General features: G+C 47.0%; 1 protein-coding gene across 1 annotated transcript in view; it reads left to right on the top strand.

The window, feature by feature from the left end:
- FTSH12 (FTSH protease 12) overlaps positions 1 to 16,329 on the top strand; it is a 208,898-nt gene that overhangs the window by 59,415 nt on the left and 133,154 nt on the right. The window contains exons 3-7 of the mRNA XM_086801201.1: positions 4,293 to 4,555; positions 4,684 to 4,943; positions 5,072 to 5,149; positions 5,253 to 5,480; positions 5,587 to 5,727. Coding sequence (XP_086657327.1) covers positions 4,293 to 4,555; positions 4,684 to 4,943; positions 5,072 to 5,149; positions 5,253 to 5,480; positions 5,587 to 5,727 — 970 coding nt within the window. The remainder of the gene's footprint in view (positions 1 to 4,292; positions 4,556 to 4,683; positions 4,944 to 5,071; positions 5,150 to 5,252; positions 5,481 to 5,586; positions 5,728 to 16,329) is intronic.

The following is a 16,329-nucleotide window of genomic DNA, read 5'->3' on the forward strand; positions in this document are numbered from 1 at the left end:
TGCTCTTAAGCATTAAAAGCAAACTTCATCACTGGAGTAGGAGGAAGCTCGACTTGGCCTCCAGACTGAATATCATTGACCCTGAGGTGCAATGTAAGGCTTTGCTGTGTAAGCTGGTTGTTAGGGGCTTTCTTCCAGGCCCTGAGCCGTGGAAGGACTTTCTCATGCAGCAGATCATGAAGTGTGTCCCTGTTTGCGGAGGTGACTGGACTCTCAGCTCACGCTTTATTTTTTCGGATGCAGTTCACCGCTCCCCTTCATCCCCCCTGGTTAGGTCCCTCCTACGGGCCTGGGACTGCCTGAGGTGTTTTTTGATACACACCCCCCCGCGTTCAGCGGAGGAAGTTAACCGGCAGCCCATTCTGTGGAATGATTTGATCTTAGATGTGCATGGTAGGCCTCTTGGGGCAGCTATGCATATTCTTTGGGCTGGCTGGGAGACGCTTTGCCCCATAGTGTTGGCTTGGAAGAGGTTTTAGAGCCTCACCGAGGTACAGAGATTGGATCTCATGCAGCATTTGAGAGGCTCTAGTCGGAGGATTGCACAGATTGACGCAGCCATTCCCAACCACTGGATTACTGGATCTTTCTTGGAAGACCGTCATCATTCTTGGTTTGGGGTTTTTTCTGGGACAGGTGTTCCTCTTCAGGTTATGAGTATCCCCTTGCCTAGGGAGGATGATGTACCGGTCTTTTTTTCTGTACAGGATGGATGGCAGTTGGAGAGATGTGACGTGCAGGACCTTATTAATTTTAGTGAGTTAAAAATTGAAAAATGGTCAGCTATACAAAGGAGGTTATGGCAAAATTTTCTAAATGGCAATGGTAGCGCCCTCGAATCTCATAATATGCTGTGCAGCGACAGATGTAGTGCTCCTCCGTCTCTGGCTCTATCCAACAAATCTTACAAATCCTGTCCCCTGGAGGTATGCCTCTAAATTTGCCTGTCTCTATCTCTAACTGGTGTGAAGAGGTGCGAATCTGCCCAATGGGGCACCTCAATCCATGAGACAGATGGGTATCCATGTAGCTCGGTCTAAGTATAAAGCCATCCACAGTGGTGCGGAGAAGATGGTCTCTATAGAAAGCCATCTTCGTCCCCAACTCCTGTGAGGGCTCTAGCCATGTCCTCCTAGTGTCCAACTGAATGAGGTCCTGTTTGATGACTCTACTAATCTCAGAATGTGTCAAGGTGAGAGAGGGTGGCTCCAGAGAGTACTCTAAGGGTGGAAGTCTATCTAAACTGAACCCGTGGAGCTCAAACCAGGATGCTATCTGCGCATAGCAACATGAAGTGTCTCCCTCCATGGCAAGCTCATGAGAGGACTCTAAAGCAAGTTGTGCATACCGGTGTCGGGGAAGCTCCCAGGTGCTATGAATGAAGGACACTGATCTGGCAAGAGCCTCAACTACGATCGGTGGTGCTGCCATCTCGGCTCTGATAATCTCATGGGGTACCGAGGCCTTAGCTTGAATCATCTTGGAGATCATGGACACAAGTGGTCTCTCCATCGATCTCCATCCATCGTATGTGCGTCCTGATCGACTGTGATGATCCAGGCTAGGCCCCTAGATCTGTACTCCATATAGCATAGCCGATGTGACTAGCGTGTCAAAAAGCCACAGCTTAGTGTGTGGCTCCTGAAACTGTACGTGTGAGCACATCCTCTGTAGACCTCCTAGTGTTGCATATCCTCTAGTCAATCTGGCCTCTGCTGCCCCCCCATGGAAAATGTGGGCCCGGTGAACAACACTCCAAGATATGTGTATGAGTCGACATACTCCACTGTCTCCTGCCCATATGTGAAAATAGGCGCTGATCTCCAGACCCACTGAGCTGTAGTGTTAAACACCATAACCTTGGTCTTACCAAGGTTAACTGAGAGCCCAGTGTCCTGTGCATAAGCATGTAAAGTATCCAAGTGCCTCTGCATACCCTCTGGTGAGTCTGCTATAAGCACAATATCATCAGCATACAAGAGCAGAGGTATCCAAGTGCCAGCCAACTGGGCTCCTCTGTCCCCTCGTGTCCCAATATAATCAGAGATCTCATCAATGTATAGTCCAAATAGAGTCGGAGAGAGCGGGCAGCCCTGTTTCACCCCTATAGTGGAGTGTACTGGCTGGGAGAGACCCTCTGAAGTCCGCACCTGCCCAACTGCTGTCTCATAAAGTGCCATAATACCCCAAATGAGCTCACATGGAACCCCCAAGTCTTGCAGCCTGCGCATCAGTCTAGCTCTGGGCACTGTGTCAAAGGCCTTGCGGAAATCCACAAAGCCACAGTAGACCCTACTCCCATGTGCTCTGCCCTCGTCAATGATAGCCCTGAGGGTAAAGATATGATCCAAAGTAGAGAATCTCCTCCTGAAACTGGCCTGTCCCTGAGCTCGGACCCCTTGTCTCTCTGCCCATCTGCTCAACTCCTGCTCAAGAATAGAGGCATATAGCTTGGCCAGCGAGTGACCAATCATAATGGTGTGGTAGTTAGTCGGCAGGCTCGGATCTCCAGACTTGAGTACCGGCACAATCGTGGAAGTACTCCAAGTCCCAGGAAACCCCTCACACATGGCTCTATTAAACATGAGAGATAGCAAGTCTGCAATCATATCTCTAGCATGTATGAAATGCTCGGCTACAATGCCCTCATGATCCTGTGCCCTCCCTGTATGCAATGTGTTGATGGCCCTCCTCACCATCTCTGCTGTGAAAAAGGTAGAAGTGGGTGGACAAGGCTCTGGAGGGTTCGGTAGTGGTGGCTGCTCTGGTACTGTGTAGAGGGAGGCTGCATACTCGCCCCATGTATCTGGAGAGGTAATGGGCGGAGGCGGGGGGTGCACTCTAAGCAATCTCCAGGCCTCCCCAAAGGCTCGCATTGTGGTTGGTGCACCAAGAGATACTGTGGCTATCTTGAAGAAGAGGCCCAAGCAATTTTTAGGAAACAACCATATGATTCCACAAAGCAATAGCACACACAGCTTTCCATTAATACATGTGTTACAATACTTGTTTACTTAGGCCTCCATATATAGGAGTGTCTCAAAACATCCTTCACCCGTGTGGCTATGAGTAAAGTACTCCTACATTTGCTCCAAGCCCTTGCATATAAACCCTTGAGCTTATCTACACAACACAAAGATCCCACTAAGGTTTAAGCACAAAAAGGCTTGATCATAATTCTCAACACCCTCCCTTGATCTCAAGCTTCCATAACACACATGTTGTGCTTGTGACCAGGGGCTCACACACATAGCCTTTCACATAGTTACATAAGGTCAAACAACTTACAAAGTATCCCGCATAGATGGCACATAGACACTTGAAGAGATGCTCCGCAGAATCTCCCCTTAATCACATGATGTTGAGCCACTAAGATTCGTTGCATGACGAGATCTTTGCTGAAGTTGAAGTTGCCACCCCTGATGAGTAATGCTGCCTGTAGTAGAGAGATCATTGTCTGCACAGAATTGTTCACCACAAAGAAGTTGCCCAGCACAACTATCCACACAAGTTTCTTGAAAGACCACACAGCATGAAAACATATCCTTGAATATGGCCATCTCTTTGGTCGCCCAACATTGGAACACGTAAGGTCTATAAACTTAATCTCTAAAATCTTAATCACAATATGTGCTGTGCACAACTTGCCTTTTTCAAAGCTCACTGTCGCCCTTTTTGCACTTCGACTGCATTGCACAAAGATCTACAGTGCACAGACTAGAACCAATATGGAAATCGTACTGTTGATTCCCATTAGACAAAAGGCAAAGCTTTCACAGAAACATAAGCTGCGGCTGCTACGAGCGGTTTCGTTGTGCACCCGTACCCAGCAAATAGCAGACATCACACAGATGTACCTTGCAGATGCCTTGCATAAGGCCTCAGTTGGCCCAGCCTACAGCTTGGCCACCACTGTAGACTCGCCAGAAAAATCACTATATTCAGCAGCCAAGAAAGACTTTGCTGGACTGCAATGGCAGCGGACAAACATCGACGGACTTTTCGGACAGCGACGGAAATTCTCTGCAGCTCTGACGGAAGTGTGCACACGGACAATTTGCTCCTCTTCACACCTGCTGCTGCAAGCACCTCACACCGAGGAAGAACCCACACATGAAAATACTCTGTGTCAGCTCACACACAGGAAGCTTTTTCTCTCTCTGTCAACACAGCCTTGGCTTCCTAAATTCTCTCAAGAATTTCAAGAATATGCAAGTATCCTCAACATGTTTTATTCTTGTTTGAAATATTGCTCAGGTTGCTAGCTGTTGCTCATGTTGAAAGTTTTGCAGGTTACGCAAGGCAATGTGGCGGCAGAAAATGCCAAAGGGGTTTCGAATGCAGCGTTACGTGTATGGATCGGATGGTGAGCTGCACCATGACTTATCTTTTGTTGGTGAAAATCCTTGGGACGAGAGTGACTGTGAAGAGTTTCCCTCTAATGTGGATGAGCTAATAGATAAAAATCCCAATCTGACACAAGAACAAAAAAAGGAATTGAAAGGCAAAGCATCAGAGATTTTTGATATGCAAAGGAAAAGGGAAGAAGCCAGGGGTAAGCCAAGTTGTAGTCATAAGTTATCGATTAGTTTCTTATCATATAGTTAAGCATTAAGAGCATTGCAAATAAACCATACAGATATAAGGGGAAGTTGTTTCATGAGTTGCAATGTTTCTTTGCAGCGAAAATGTCCTGGCAGGAAAGGCTTCTGGAGTGGGATAAGATTTTGAGATTGGAAGAGTTGAAGGATCGTCTTATGGCACAGGATAGCAAGTTTGTCATTCCTGTTGATTTGAATGAAGTCAGAAGCGTCATCTCAAAGAAAAGAGATGGGCAGTTGGAACCAAGGCCACCAAGGGCATTTCTAGTGTCAAGAAAATGGTGGCAGTACAGACCAAAATTGCCATATATGTACTTTCTCTCCAAGGTGCAGAGATTGGAGGTATGGATGGCTCTTTAAAACAATCTAGTGATTATGTGTCTGATTGTTAACGTAGAACAACTTTAACTCTTTATACTTGTGACTTTTGAACTTCACTTATCCACGTGCTTATTGAATGATCTTTACAGGTTGAGTCAGCTTTATACACTGAAGACACGAGGAAGTTGTATGTAAAAATGAGAGAAGGCTTTCCTGCAGAATATACTGTATGTTCACCTTTTTTCTTTGCTTTATAAGGTCTTGTTGTGTTTCTAGAATTGGATGAACTGTTTATATTAGTCATATATCTAAATTTTGATTGTGATGCAGGTTGATATACCAGTTGATCCTTATTTATATGAACTAATGAAGAACTGTAATGTGGAAATGGATGTGATTGGAAGAAGTGAATGGTCTTACTACTCCAGGGCATTTATGATTCTGGCTCCCAGTGTGCTTATTCTTCTTCAGATTCGACATTTCACTCTCCGCACCATGGAGATGACTGCTGAAAAAATCATTGATCTTTTGAAGATGGACCGTGAACATCTGATTTTGGTGACAATCTTTCCTTTATCCTGATGATGTTGAAAAAGGTCTTTTGTTCTCATGTCAAGGGATGACGTGAGTTTTTCTAACATCAGTTTCATAGCTTGGTTTGTAGCCTGAGGATGCTGCTCAAAAGGCAAAATCAGAGTACAAAGATGTCGTGATAGGAGAAAATGTTTGGCAAGCGTTGGAAGAAATTATGGGATATATGCGAGAACCCATGAGATATTATGGCAGGGGGTTGCATCTTCCAAGAGTAAGTTAACAGGTTCTTCCCATTCTTAACGAGAGAGAGAGAGAGAGAGAGAGAGAGAGAGAGAGAGAGAGAGAGAGAGAGGAAAGAAAGAAAGATTTTATTAATGTCTTCCAAAAGACCGAACTCGGCCTATGAGACAAATCGGTGTACCTGTATGGGGTATCCTCTGTCAGAAAAGGTTACAACTAAAATGATATATTAACGTCTTTAGAAGGCCAAAATGACCTATGAGACCAAAAAGGTTACAACAATTGGTGGATTTGATACAATGTTTGTGTAAGAAAAGCTAAAAACAACTAAACAACTAACTGAAACTGAAACAACTATGAGGAAAAGTACGGTACTAGGAGCTCCTAATGGATAACATCTGGGAGGAAAACTCCAGCAACAAAGGTAAGCATCATACACATCACTATCCAAAGATGTCTCTCATCGGTCGATGGCGGATATCCTGAATGTCCTCCATGGTGAGTACTCTGACTGGACGTCTCCCATGCCGTGCTAGTATGGTCCTGATCCTCTGTTGTAGTCTCCGCCGATGTCGAGATGGGCCTCTCATCTTGGGGCGCCTGGACCGCCCCAGCTCTATAGCCCGATCAATCAGTGTACCTCTGGTGCGGCTATACTCTGAGGCTATTTGCAATGCTTGCTGGCCTGACTGCTCAATCTCTGGTCGAAAGAAGTCTGTAATCTGCCTCTGTAGGTGTCTCTCCCTCTGTGATCCCCTCCCTCTCAAGAGACCCTCTCTATGTCTACGAAGCTCCAGCAAGTATAATCCGAGGCATCTCTGATCCTGGTATCTGATGACTCTAGAAAGTGGTCCGAAACCCTCTCTAAACAGGCAGTGAAACGGCCTCGTATCTCATAATATACTGGACAGTGACATATGTAATGTAACTTTGTCTCTGGCTCCATCTGGCATAGCTGACAAATCCTGGCCTCAGCTGGTACTCCTCTGAATCTGCCAGTCTCAATCTCTAGCTGGTGTGAGGATGTGTGCATCTGACCAATAGCACACCGTACCCCATGAGAAAGATGAGTATCCATGTAGCTGGGTCTAATCACAAACCCATCCTCCGTGAGCTAGAGAAGATGATCTCTATAGAAAGCCATCTTCGTACCAAGCTCGTGTGTCGGCTGTATCCATGTCCTCCTAGTGTCCAGCTGAATCAAGTCTTGCCTGATAAGTCTGGTAATCTCTGCTTGTGTGAGAGAGAGGGAGGGTGCATCCAGGGAGTACTGAAATGGAGGTAGCTTGTCCATACTAAAGCCATGCAGCTGGAACCAAGCTGTCATCTGTGCATACCAACATGATCCGTCTCCCTGTGATGCCAACTGTCGTGAAGACTCCAGGGCTAAGTGAGCATATCTGTCTCTAGGGAGAGCCCAAGTGCTATGTATAAAGGAGACTGATCGAGTGAGTGCCTCTACTACCAATGGGGGGGCAGCCATCTCTGCACGGATAATATCATGTGGTACGGAGGCCTTGGCCCTAATCATTCGGGAAATCATAGAAACCAAGGGCCTCTCCATACGTCTCCATCCATCAGTGCTACCAGCTCGGCTGTGGTGATCCACTGAGGGTCCCCATATCTCCACTCCATACAGCAAGGCTGAAGTGACCAAAGTGTCAAAGAGCCAGAGCTTTGTTCGAGGTTCCTGAAACTGAACTTGCGAACACATCCTCTCTAGTCTCCCCAATGTTGCATAAGCTCTGGTCAATCTGGTCTCCGTTGCTCTCCTCAAGGAAAATAGTGGGCCACTAAAAACCCAATGCTGCATAAGCTCTCGTCAATCTGGTCTCCGCTGCTCTCCTCAGGGAAAATAGTGGGCCACTAAAAACCACACCAAGGTAAGTATATGCATCTGTATACTCCACTGTCTCCTGACCATATGTAAAGGTGGGTACTGACCTCCTAACCCACTGTGCTGTGGTGTTAAACACCATCACCTTGGTTTTACCAAGGTTAACAGACAATCCACTGTCCTGTGCAAACGTGTGCAATGCATCCAAATGACGCTGCATCCCCTCTGGAGAATCTGAGATTAGCACAATATCATCAGCATACAATAACAGCGGAATCCATGTCCCTGCTAGCTGTGCTCCTCTGTCACCCTCCTGCTCTACATAGTCCGAAACCTCATCCACATACATCCCAAATAAGGTGGGAGAAAGGGGGCAGCCCTGTTTCACCCCAATAGTGGAGTGAACCATCTCAGATATACCTTGAGTAGTATGTACTTGCCCCACAACTGTCCTGTATAAAGCCATGATTCCCCAAATCAGCTCTGTGGGCACTCCCATCTCCTATAGTCTGCGCATCAGTTTGGCTCTCGGTACTGTGTCAAAAGCTTTGCGGAAATCCAGAAAGCAACAATAAATCCTCTTGCCATATAATTTGCCGCCCTCAATAATAGCTCTGAGTGTCAAGATATGATCAAGAGTGGAGAAACCTCTCCTGAACCCTGCTTGCCCTGATGCACGTATGCCCTCTCTCTCTGCCCATCTACTCAACTCCTGCTCAAGAATAGATGCATATAATCTAGCCAATGTGTGACCAATCATGATGGTACGATAATTCCCAGGAAGCATGGGATCCCTTGACTTGAAGATAGGCACAATCGTGGACATATTCCAAGTCTCAGGAAAACCCTCACATGTGGCTCGGTTAAACATCATACCAATAAGTGCTACTAAAGACCCAACAGGCCTATGAGACCAAAGTGATACAATAATGTCCATGGCATTGGAAAATAAAACAGAAAGAAAACATAAATATAGCTATCTCATTGGGGTGATACAAAACTGTCCATGGAAACTCATCATGGAATACTAAGAACATAAAAACACGGGAGCAACATTAGCTCCGAGTAGATGGTATACCACTCTCCAAAATGTCAAGCATGGGGCTGACGAGTAGGGCCGAGAGGTCTCCCTCAACTATCTCACGTGGAAAGGTAGCTCGATGGCAGTGGTGCATGTATTGGATCTGCAGTTGATCGTGGTTGACGGGGGGGTCGAGGGCGTCGGGCACGCTGGAGTGCAGAGGCTTGGTCCGAGGTAACTCCTCTCGGGCGAGGTAGGTCCAGAGCAGCTCGTGGAGGGTCCACAAGATCCACTATGTCGGTGTCCTCCACCTTCTGGGTCCGGAAGAAACTGGTGATGGTTGGCTGCCGAGGGAGGGGGCGGGGTGGCTGGGGCCTGTGTCTCAAGAAGGTGTCCCTGTGTTTGTGGAGCTCAAGCAGGAAGAGGCCCAGTCAACGTTGGTCCTGGAAGTCAACGATCCTGGAGAGTGGACCGAATCCCTCACGAAATAGACAGTGAAACCTCCCGCGGATCTCATAGTATACTGGGCAGCGGCATATGTAATGCTCCTCTGTCTCAACCTCTATGTGGCATAGTCGGCAGATCCTCTCCTCGCTAGGTGTCTGTATGATCTTCTCGGCTCTAAAGATGCGCTCAGCTCTACCTGTCTCCACTCTGAGAGGCGGTGGGAAGAAACCCGTATCTGGCCAATCGCAATCCGCATGGCATGGGACATGTGAACACTCAAGTAGACCGGCTGCTGGATGAATCCATCCTCAGTGAGTGTGAGGAAGTGGTCTCTGTAAAAGTGCATGTTCGTGGGGAGCTCCGGGGGTGTGATCCATGTGCAATGTCTGTAGAGGCTAAGAAGATTTGACTGGATAACCCTATTGGTATCCTCGTGAGACAGCCAGAGAAAAGGGGAGACCAAACTGTACCAAAGGTGGGGTAGGCGGTCCGTGCACAACCCATATACTGAGAACCAAGTGGAAACTAGTGCATACCATACTCCAGAGTGACCCTCAAGTGCTAAGTGTCTAGAGGACTCCAGGGCAAGCCTTGGGTACCTGTGGGGATCCATGTGACTGATGCGATGGAGGTATGTGACTGTTTGGAAGAGTGCCTCCACTACCATCGGGGCTGTAGCAAACTCTGCCTGAATAATCTGGTGTGGGATTGATGGTTTGTTGCGGATCATACGGGAGAACATCATGACCCGGGGCCTCTCAATTCACTGCCAATCCTCATTGGATAAATCTGGCCCCCAGAAAGCTGCTCCATACATCAAGGCTGGTGTGACGAGGGTGTCAAAAAGCCAGCCCTTCGTCTTGGGCTCTTGGAAATGTGCCTGGAAGCACTGCCGCTCAAGTAAGCTCAAGGCTGCATATCCCCGCGTCACTCTGGCATGTGCTGCGGGAAGCATGGTAAAGCGTGGGCCACTGAAAGTGACACCAAGGTAGACATAGGATGAGACGATCTCCACAGGATCCCCTCTATATGTGAAGCTCAATCTGGATGTGACGGGGCGAAAGGTATTGAAGACCATTACCTTGGTTTTACCAAGGTTAACAGAGAGGTCCCGTTGAGTGCAAAAGTCATGTAAGGCATCCAACTGTCTTTGAAGCCCTTCGGCTGAGTCTGAGAGGCGGATGATGTCATCTGCATAAAGTAGTATGGGGATCAATATGCCTGCCAGTGTGGGACCAGCCCCGCCTAATCCATCAATGAAGCCGAGATCTCATCAATGTAGAGGCCGAAAAGAGTGGGTGATAGAGGGCAGCCATGTTTCACCCCAATAGTGTTTGAAATCTCGTGTAATGTACCTCCTGGGGCTCTCAGTCGTCCTGTGACGGACTCATAGAGGGCGATGATGCTCCAAACCATGTCAGATGGGACTCCGATCTCCTGTAGACGGTGTAAGAGGCGGGCTCGGGGTACAGTATCAAAAGCTTTGCGGAAATCCACAAAGCAACAGTAAATCCTGTGGTGTCGTGCTCTACCCTCCTCGATGATGGTACGGAGGGGAAGATGTGGTCAAGGGTAGAGTAGCTCCTCCGAAAGCTAGCCTGTCCTGAGGCTCTGCATTCTGGCTCTCTGCAAAAGAATTGAGCTCTGCCTCTAGCATTGATCCATAGAGTTTGGACAATGTGTGGCCAATCATGATCGTCCTGTAGTTATTAAGATCAAGTGGATCTCCGACTTGGAGGATGGGGGTGATGGTGTTGGTGGCCCAAGAGGGTGGAAATCCTTCACAAAGGGCTCTATTGAACATGTAGGCTAGTAGGGGTGCTAGGGTATCATGGGCATGCGAGATGTACTCGGTAGTGAGTCCCTCATGATCTTGGGCTCGCCATTGCTTAGTGTAAGAATGGCCTTGAGGACCATGCCCCTTGTGAAGAAGGTGGAGGTGGTGGGGCGGGGATCTGGTGGTGGGGGTAGGGGTGGCTGATGGGGGATATGATAGAGGGAGCGTGCATAGGAGTGCCATGTGTCCGGGCAGGTGATAGGAGTGCCATGTGTCCGAGCACGTGATAGGTGTGGGAGGGCGATGTTGTCGGAGTTTCCTTCTTGCCTTTTTGCAGTTCGGCCCTAAGAAAAGTCAGTATAACTCATCCTCTTTCCGAGCGTAGAACTCCCGTTTCTTGCATTGGGTGAGCCGTTGAGAAATCTGTTGTGCTTGGTGTTTCGTGATTTGCCCAATCCATACCTCATAATTAAGACGGGAGCGTGTGGCCTGACATTCGTCATCATACCAACCATTCTGGGGCATGGAACCGCAAGGTGGCTTGGCGGTGCAGATGAAAGAAGCTGTGGCGGATGTGTGGAGTATGGTGGTGAGTTGTGTTGTGAGGGTGGATAGGGGGACAGTAGGTTCCACATCTTGGAGTTGGCGGTAGATGTGGTTGGAGTAAACAAGGTCAAGCTCGTGATCAAAGAGGACCTGAGTGTAATGTGAGATGGGGGGGGGGTGGTGGAGGGACGGGTGGTGTACAGGTAAGAGTGAAAGAGAGGTAGGCATGGTCAGCTTCAAAAGGGGGTGGCGGAATGGAGAAGTCGGGGATAAGGTGTTCCAAAGCCGGAGATCCCATAAGGTAGTCCACAGTGCTAGTACTTGCTTAGTGAGGGAAGGAGGTGAGGGCGCCGGAGGAGGGCCATGGGGACATCCCGTTATAGATAACGAGACCATGTGCAGCTCCCAGCTCTAAGAAATATCTCCCATACATTGTGACCTCCTCACGGTCCTGTGATGATCGCTTCAGCCCTGTGTCAGTGATGTCCAGCTCCTGTAGTCTGATAGGGTCGTCTAGATTAAGTAGTGGGACCTACTGACTTCCCGTCCTGGCGTTGAAATCCCTGAGCAGGAGGACTTCTCCCAACTGTGAGAACTCCATGATATCCTCATATAATGGTAAGTACGGTGACTGCCTATGCTGTGCGGCGTAAGGGGAGTGGCGTGGTGCAAAATAACACACAGCAATGTGGATGACTCTGTCACTGCTAAGCTGTATCTGCACCCAAGGATATCATGCATCCTCGTCCTTCCGGACGATTCTGAGAATCTGTCGGAGATGGGATCTAAAAAGGACAGCTACCCCGCCAGAGCCACGTATTCCTCCTGATGTGTGGGTCTCGCCTCGAAAAGCTGACTCCCACTCATACCCGGCTATGTATGGTAAGCCCCTCTTAGGGCTATGATGAATCTCTGTATAAAAAATGACATCCCTACCTATGACACCCGAGAGAGAGAGAGAGAGAGAGAGAGAGAGAGAGAGAGAGAGATTAAGCATCTACTAAAGACCCAATGGGTCCATGAGACCAAAGTGATATACTAATGTCCATGGCGTATCTCATCATGGAACGTAAACTAAAATAGAACAACTCCTTTCGGGCGAGGTGGGTCCATAACAGCCCCAGTTTGGTCTATGGGATCCACTATGTGGGTGCCCTCCTCCTGGGTCCGGAAGACGGTAGTAGTGGTTGGCTCATAGTAGCAACGAAACCCATTTCAAATCATATGAAACCAACCGAAACTTTTACGAAACGTTTCAGAACATGAACCTCGTTTTTTATTCACCTAAAATTTTTAAGGCCCAAAAACCTTACATGCCAGTTTCATACATATGCATTTCCGAAGCGCATTTTTTCTTGTTGCTTGCTACTCGACTTGCACGAGCACGTCCTTTCTTGCCTATCGATGTTAACCATCTTGAGAAGGATGCTTCAGCCTTGGCCATGGCCTAAATACATATTTTGATGTATATTCTAAACTTTAATTTTTTGCATTTTTTGTATGAAACTTTTTTTTGTCATTTGTTTTTGGCTTGGTAGTGACTAGTTGACCATCTCAATAAGGACGCTTGAGCCTTGGTCATGGGCTAAATACATATTTTCATGTATATTCTATATTGAAAAATATATATATATTTGTATTTTTTTGTATGAAACTTTTTTTGGACGTTTCAAAAAAATATGAAACTTTTGAAACCTTTTTGACACCCATTTCGAATCAGGCGTTTCTGAAACTCTTGGTAACTATGGGTTGGCAACTTGGCTGGCTAGGGAGAGGGCTAGGTGGCTGGGGCCTAAGCTCTCTCAAGAACGTGTCCTTGTTTTTGTGGAGCTCGAGCAAGAAGATCCCTAGGCAACACTGGTTTGGGAAGTCAACGATCGTGGAAATTGGGCCAAACCCCTCATTAAATAGAAAGTGAAACCTCTTGCAGATCTCATAGTATAGTGGGCAGCAACATATCTAATGCTCCTCTGTCTGAACCTATGTGATATAAGTGGCAGGGGTAGGCGAGAATGAGCTCAGCAAGAATAGGAATCTTGTATAGACCGGAAATCATACTGGGAAAGCAGGGCCTGGTAATGGGAGCTACTACTCATAGAGCTAGACGGACGATACCCTCCGGGGAGATCATATTAGGAGTACAAATCGCCCCCCCCCCCCCCCCCAGTGAGGGAAATGAAGACAATTCTCCTTATCATGACCCTTGGAAATGACCGAGAACCTTAAGAGTATGAGTACGGGATAACGGCTTCTCTCGCCTAAAGTGGGGATTAAGTGAAACGGAGATGCAGAATCCCCACGCGGGACGGGGACACCCATGAGCCGACAACCAAGGGGTATGGCATTGTTTGCTCCGAAGTCCCGAGGGTACGAGGGCTTTTTAGTAGGTGAGCTGCGTTTTAAGTCCCACTCTATCTGGACCCCTACCCGGGGTGCTTGGTTGCTGTCACGCCTAGATAGGAGTCTCTCAGGGTAATCTTAAGGGAGTGGACATAGGCGGATTAGACTCCATGAGGGGCTATATGTCGACACTAGTGACAAAAGCGTTTGGCCTTTCGAGTTTAACGAGGCACATTTGTGCCAAGTTGACCCCAGCTCCATAAAACAAAACAAAAAAACCTAGAATAGTACCATTTCTCGAAAGAAACAATAAATCCCATACGAAGTTGCTTAACTCTCCCAAGGAATAGACTATACATTCACTTCCACTTTTGTATTTGCGCACTAGAAACTCAAGCTCCATCCAACAGATAAAATCGCTGGATGATAAGTTCTATCTAGAACTCCATCTCACATACAGTAAGTGATAGCATCTCTCATCTCAAAATTTGAGATGAAACAAAGGTGCATCTGAAATATGCCCTAAGGAAACCGTTATCATCACATCATGCAAAAAAGAAAAGAAGAAAACTCTAGAACAAATGCCATTCAACATTTGCGATGATCTTGGCTAGAGGACATACGTGAGCGAAAGGCATTTGGAAATTCAAGCATGGCTCATACCGTCATGCTGTGTATATCACACATATGCATAACATCTCCCCCTCGGTTAACATCTTTGATACTAAAGCCTAGTATCCATCCAACTCCTTAAGGTAAACCGGAACTTAGGTCTATCCTCTGTCATCCAATCTTGAAAGGGGATATCTATTCTACAGTACCAAAATTTGCACATTTTACAATTACCAATATAATCACTAGTAAACCTAGTGCACCTCAAGATAAAAACACGCCGCACTACGGCCCAACCTCACCATGCTGGCAACAATATAGTTAGCACAGAGAACCCTCGGCGTTGTTACTTTCTCGACGGAAGTCAAGACATGCTTCTCTCGTGGGTCAAACTCTTTAGATGTTGGCATAAATTGGAGCTTATGTGTGTAAGTGTGTGAACAGCCCTTGAACAGGTCGATAGTGTATATATATGAGTCTGCATGTGAACCGCCTCTTAGGAGGGTGGATAAACATGCATTAAATAAGGGTCAAGTGGTGTGGACCACCTCTTAGGAGGGTGGATAAGCATGCATTAAATAAGGGTCAAGTGGTTTGGTGTGAGAAAAGCCTATATAACAAGGACTTGTTCTTCATTTTATCAATTAATCCAAATAAGGGTCAAGTGGTTTGGTGTGAGAAAAGCCTATATAACAAGGACTTGTTCTTCATTTTATCAATTAATCCAATCACCATATTGAGTTGTGCAATATCTCTTTTCATACCTACAACGTCTCTCTCTCTCTCTCTCTCTCTCAGATCAGAGATGCCTGGGATTGTTTCTACTTGAGCTCAGGAGACACAGAGAGACCCTCTTGGCAGACAGGAGGCCGAGCCATGATGTACCTAGACAGAGGACCTTGACAGATTTCTTCGGCACCAGCACCAGCAACCCAGTCCACACACCTCCTGATACCTCCTCCATTGGGCCATCAGGGCACCAACCACGCTCCCAGGGAGTTACCACTGATAGAGCAGTTATCTTATGTCGTGCTCGTCGGCCACGCCCACTAGGATCCCGACCACGGCATCCTCACCATCGCCAGATCAGAGCCATTATTGCTCGGCATCGGAGGCGCCTACCTCGCTTCTACGACCTCTCCATTCTAGACAGCCCCATGGCGGAGATACTTGATCTAAGGAGAGGGCAACACTTCAACTGATTAGCATACATGGATCTACTTGTTATACAGTTTTCAGTATTTTCCAGTATTTTCTACTCAGTATCATCTCTGAGTCTTACAGTTCTGTTCTTATAACTGTAGGACAATCAGTTTATTGTACTTTTTAGTCTCATTTAGTTGTTCTCTTTGATGAGACACCAACTTCAGATGTACTCTCAGTTTTGGTCTCATAGGCCACTATGGCCTTAGAGACGTTAATACATCATTTCATTTCATTTCTCTCTCTCTCTCTCTCTCTCTCTCTCTCTCTCTCTCTCAGTACTTGAGACATTCCTCAGCTCTCTAGCCGAGAGGGAGGGTCTTCGTGCTCCAGGACAGGCTGGGTTCCACAGTAACTTCTGCACACTGGATCATATCTTCACCTTGAGGAGCCTGATTGCGCAGGCCAAGTCACAAGAGGAGAGACTCTATTGTTGCTTTGTTGATTTCCGCAAAGCATTCGACACTGCCATGAGACCGGCTCCTACAGAGATCGCAAACTCTTGGGGTGCCGGAGAATTAGGCAAATCTCCAATAAGACTGGTGTATGTATGTATATAGATTTGTCCAAATATATATCAAGGAATGGTTGTGGCTAAATCCAATGAGAAAGGGTTAGCCTTAGTCAAGGTCTCCCATAGGGTTGAGGCCTAATGAGAGGAGAATTCCGGAAGTCCCCAACAATAACAATAAGATATTAATTGTAGTTAGATTTAGATAATTGTCCAAATATATATTGAATGGTTAGCCAAACACAGTGATATGAGCATTAAAGAAATCCCCGATAGTAAGGGTCAGATATGATTTGGGGGATCATTGCTTTATACGAGAGGGTGACGGGATGTGCCAGA

The sequence above is a fragment of the Cibotium barometz genome, chromosome 8 (assembly GCF_041138505.1).
Source record: "Cibotium barometz isolate CiBa-2024 chromosome 8, ASM4113850v1, whole genome shotgun sequence".
Classification (NCBI taxonomy): Eukaryota; Viridiplantae; Streptophyta; class Polypodiopsida; order Cyatheales; family Cibotiaceae; genus Cibotium; species Cibotium barometz.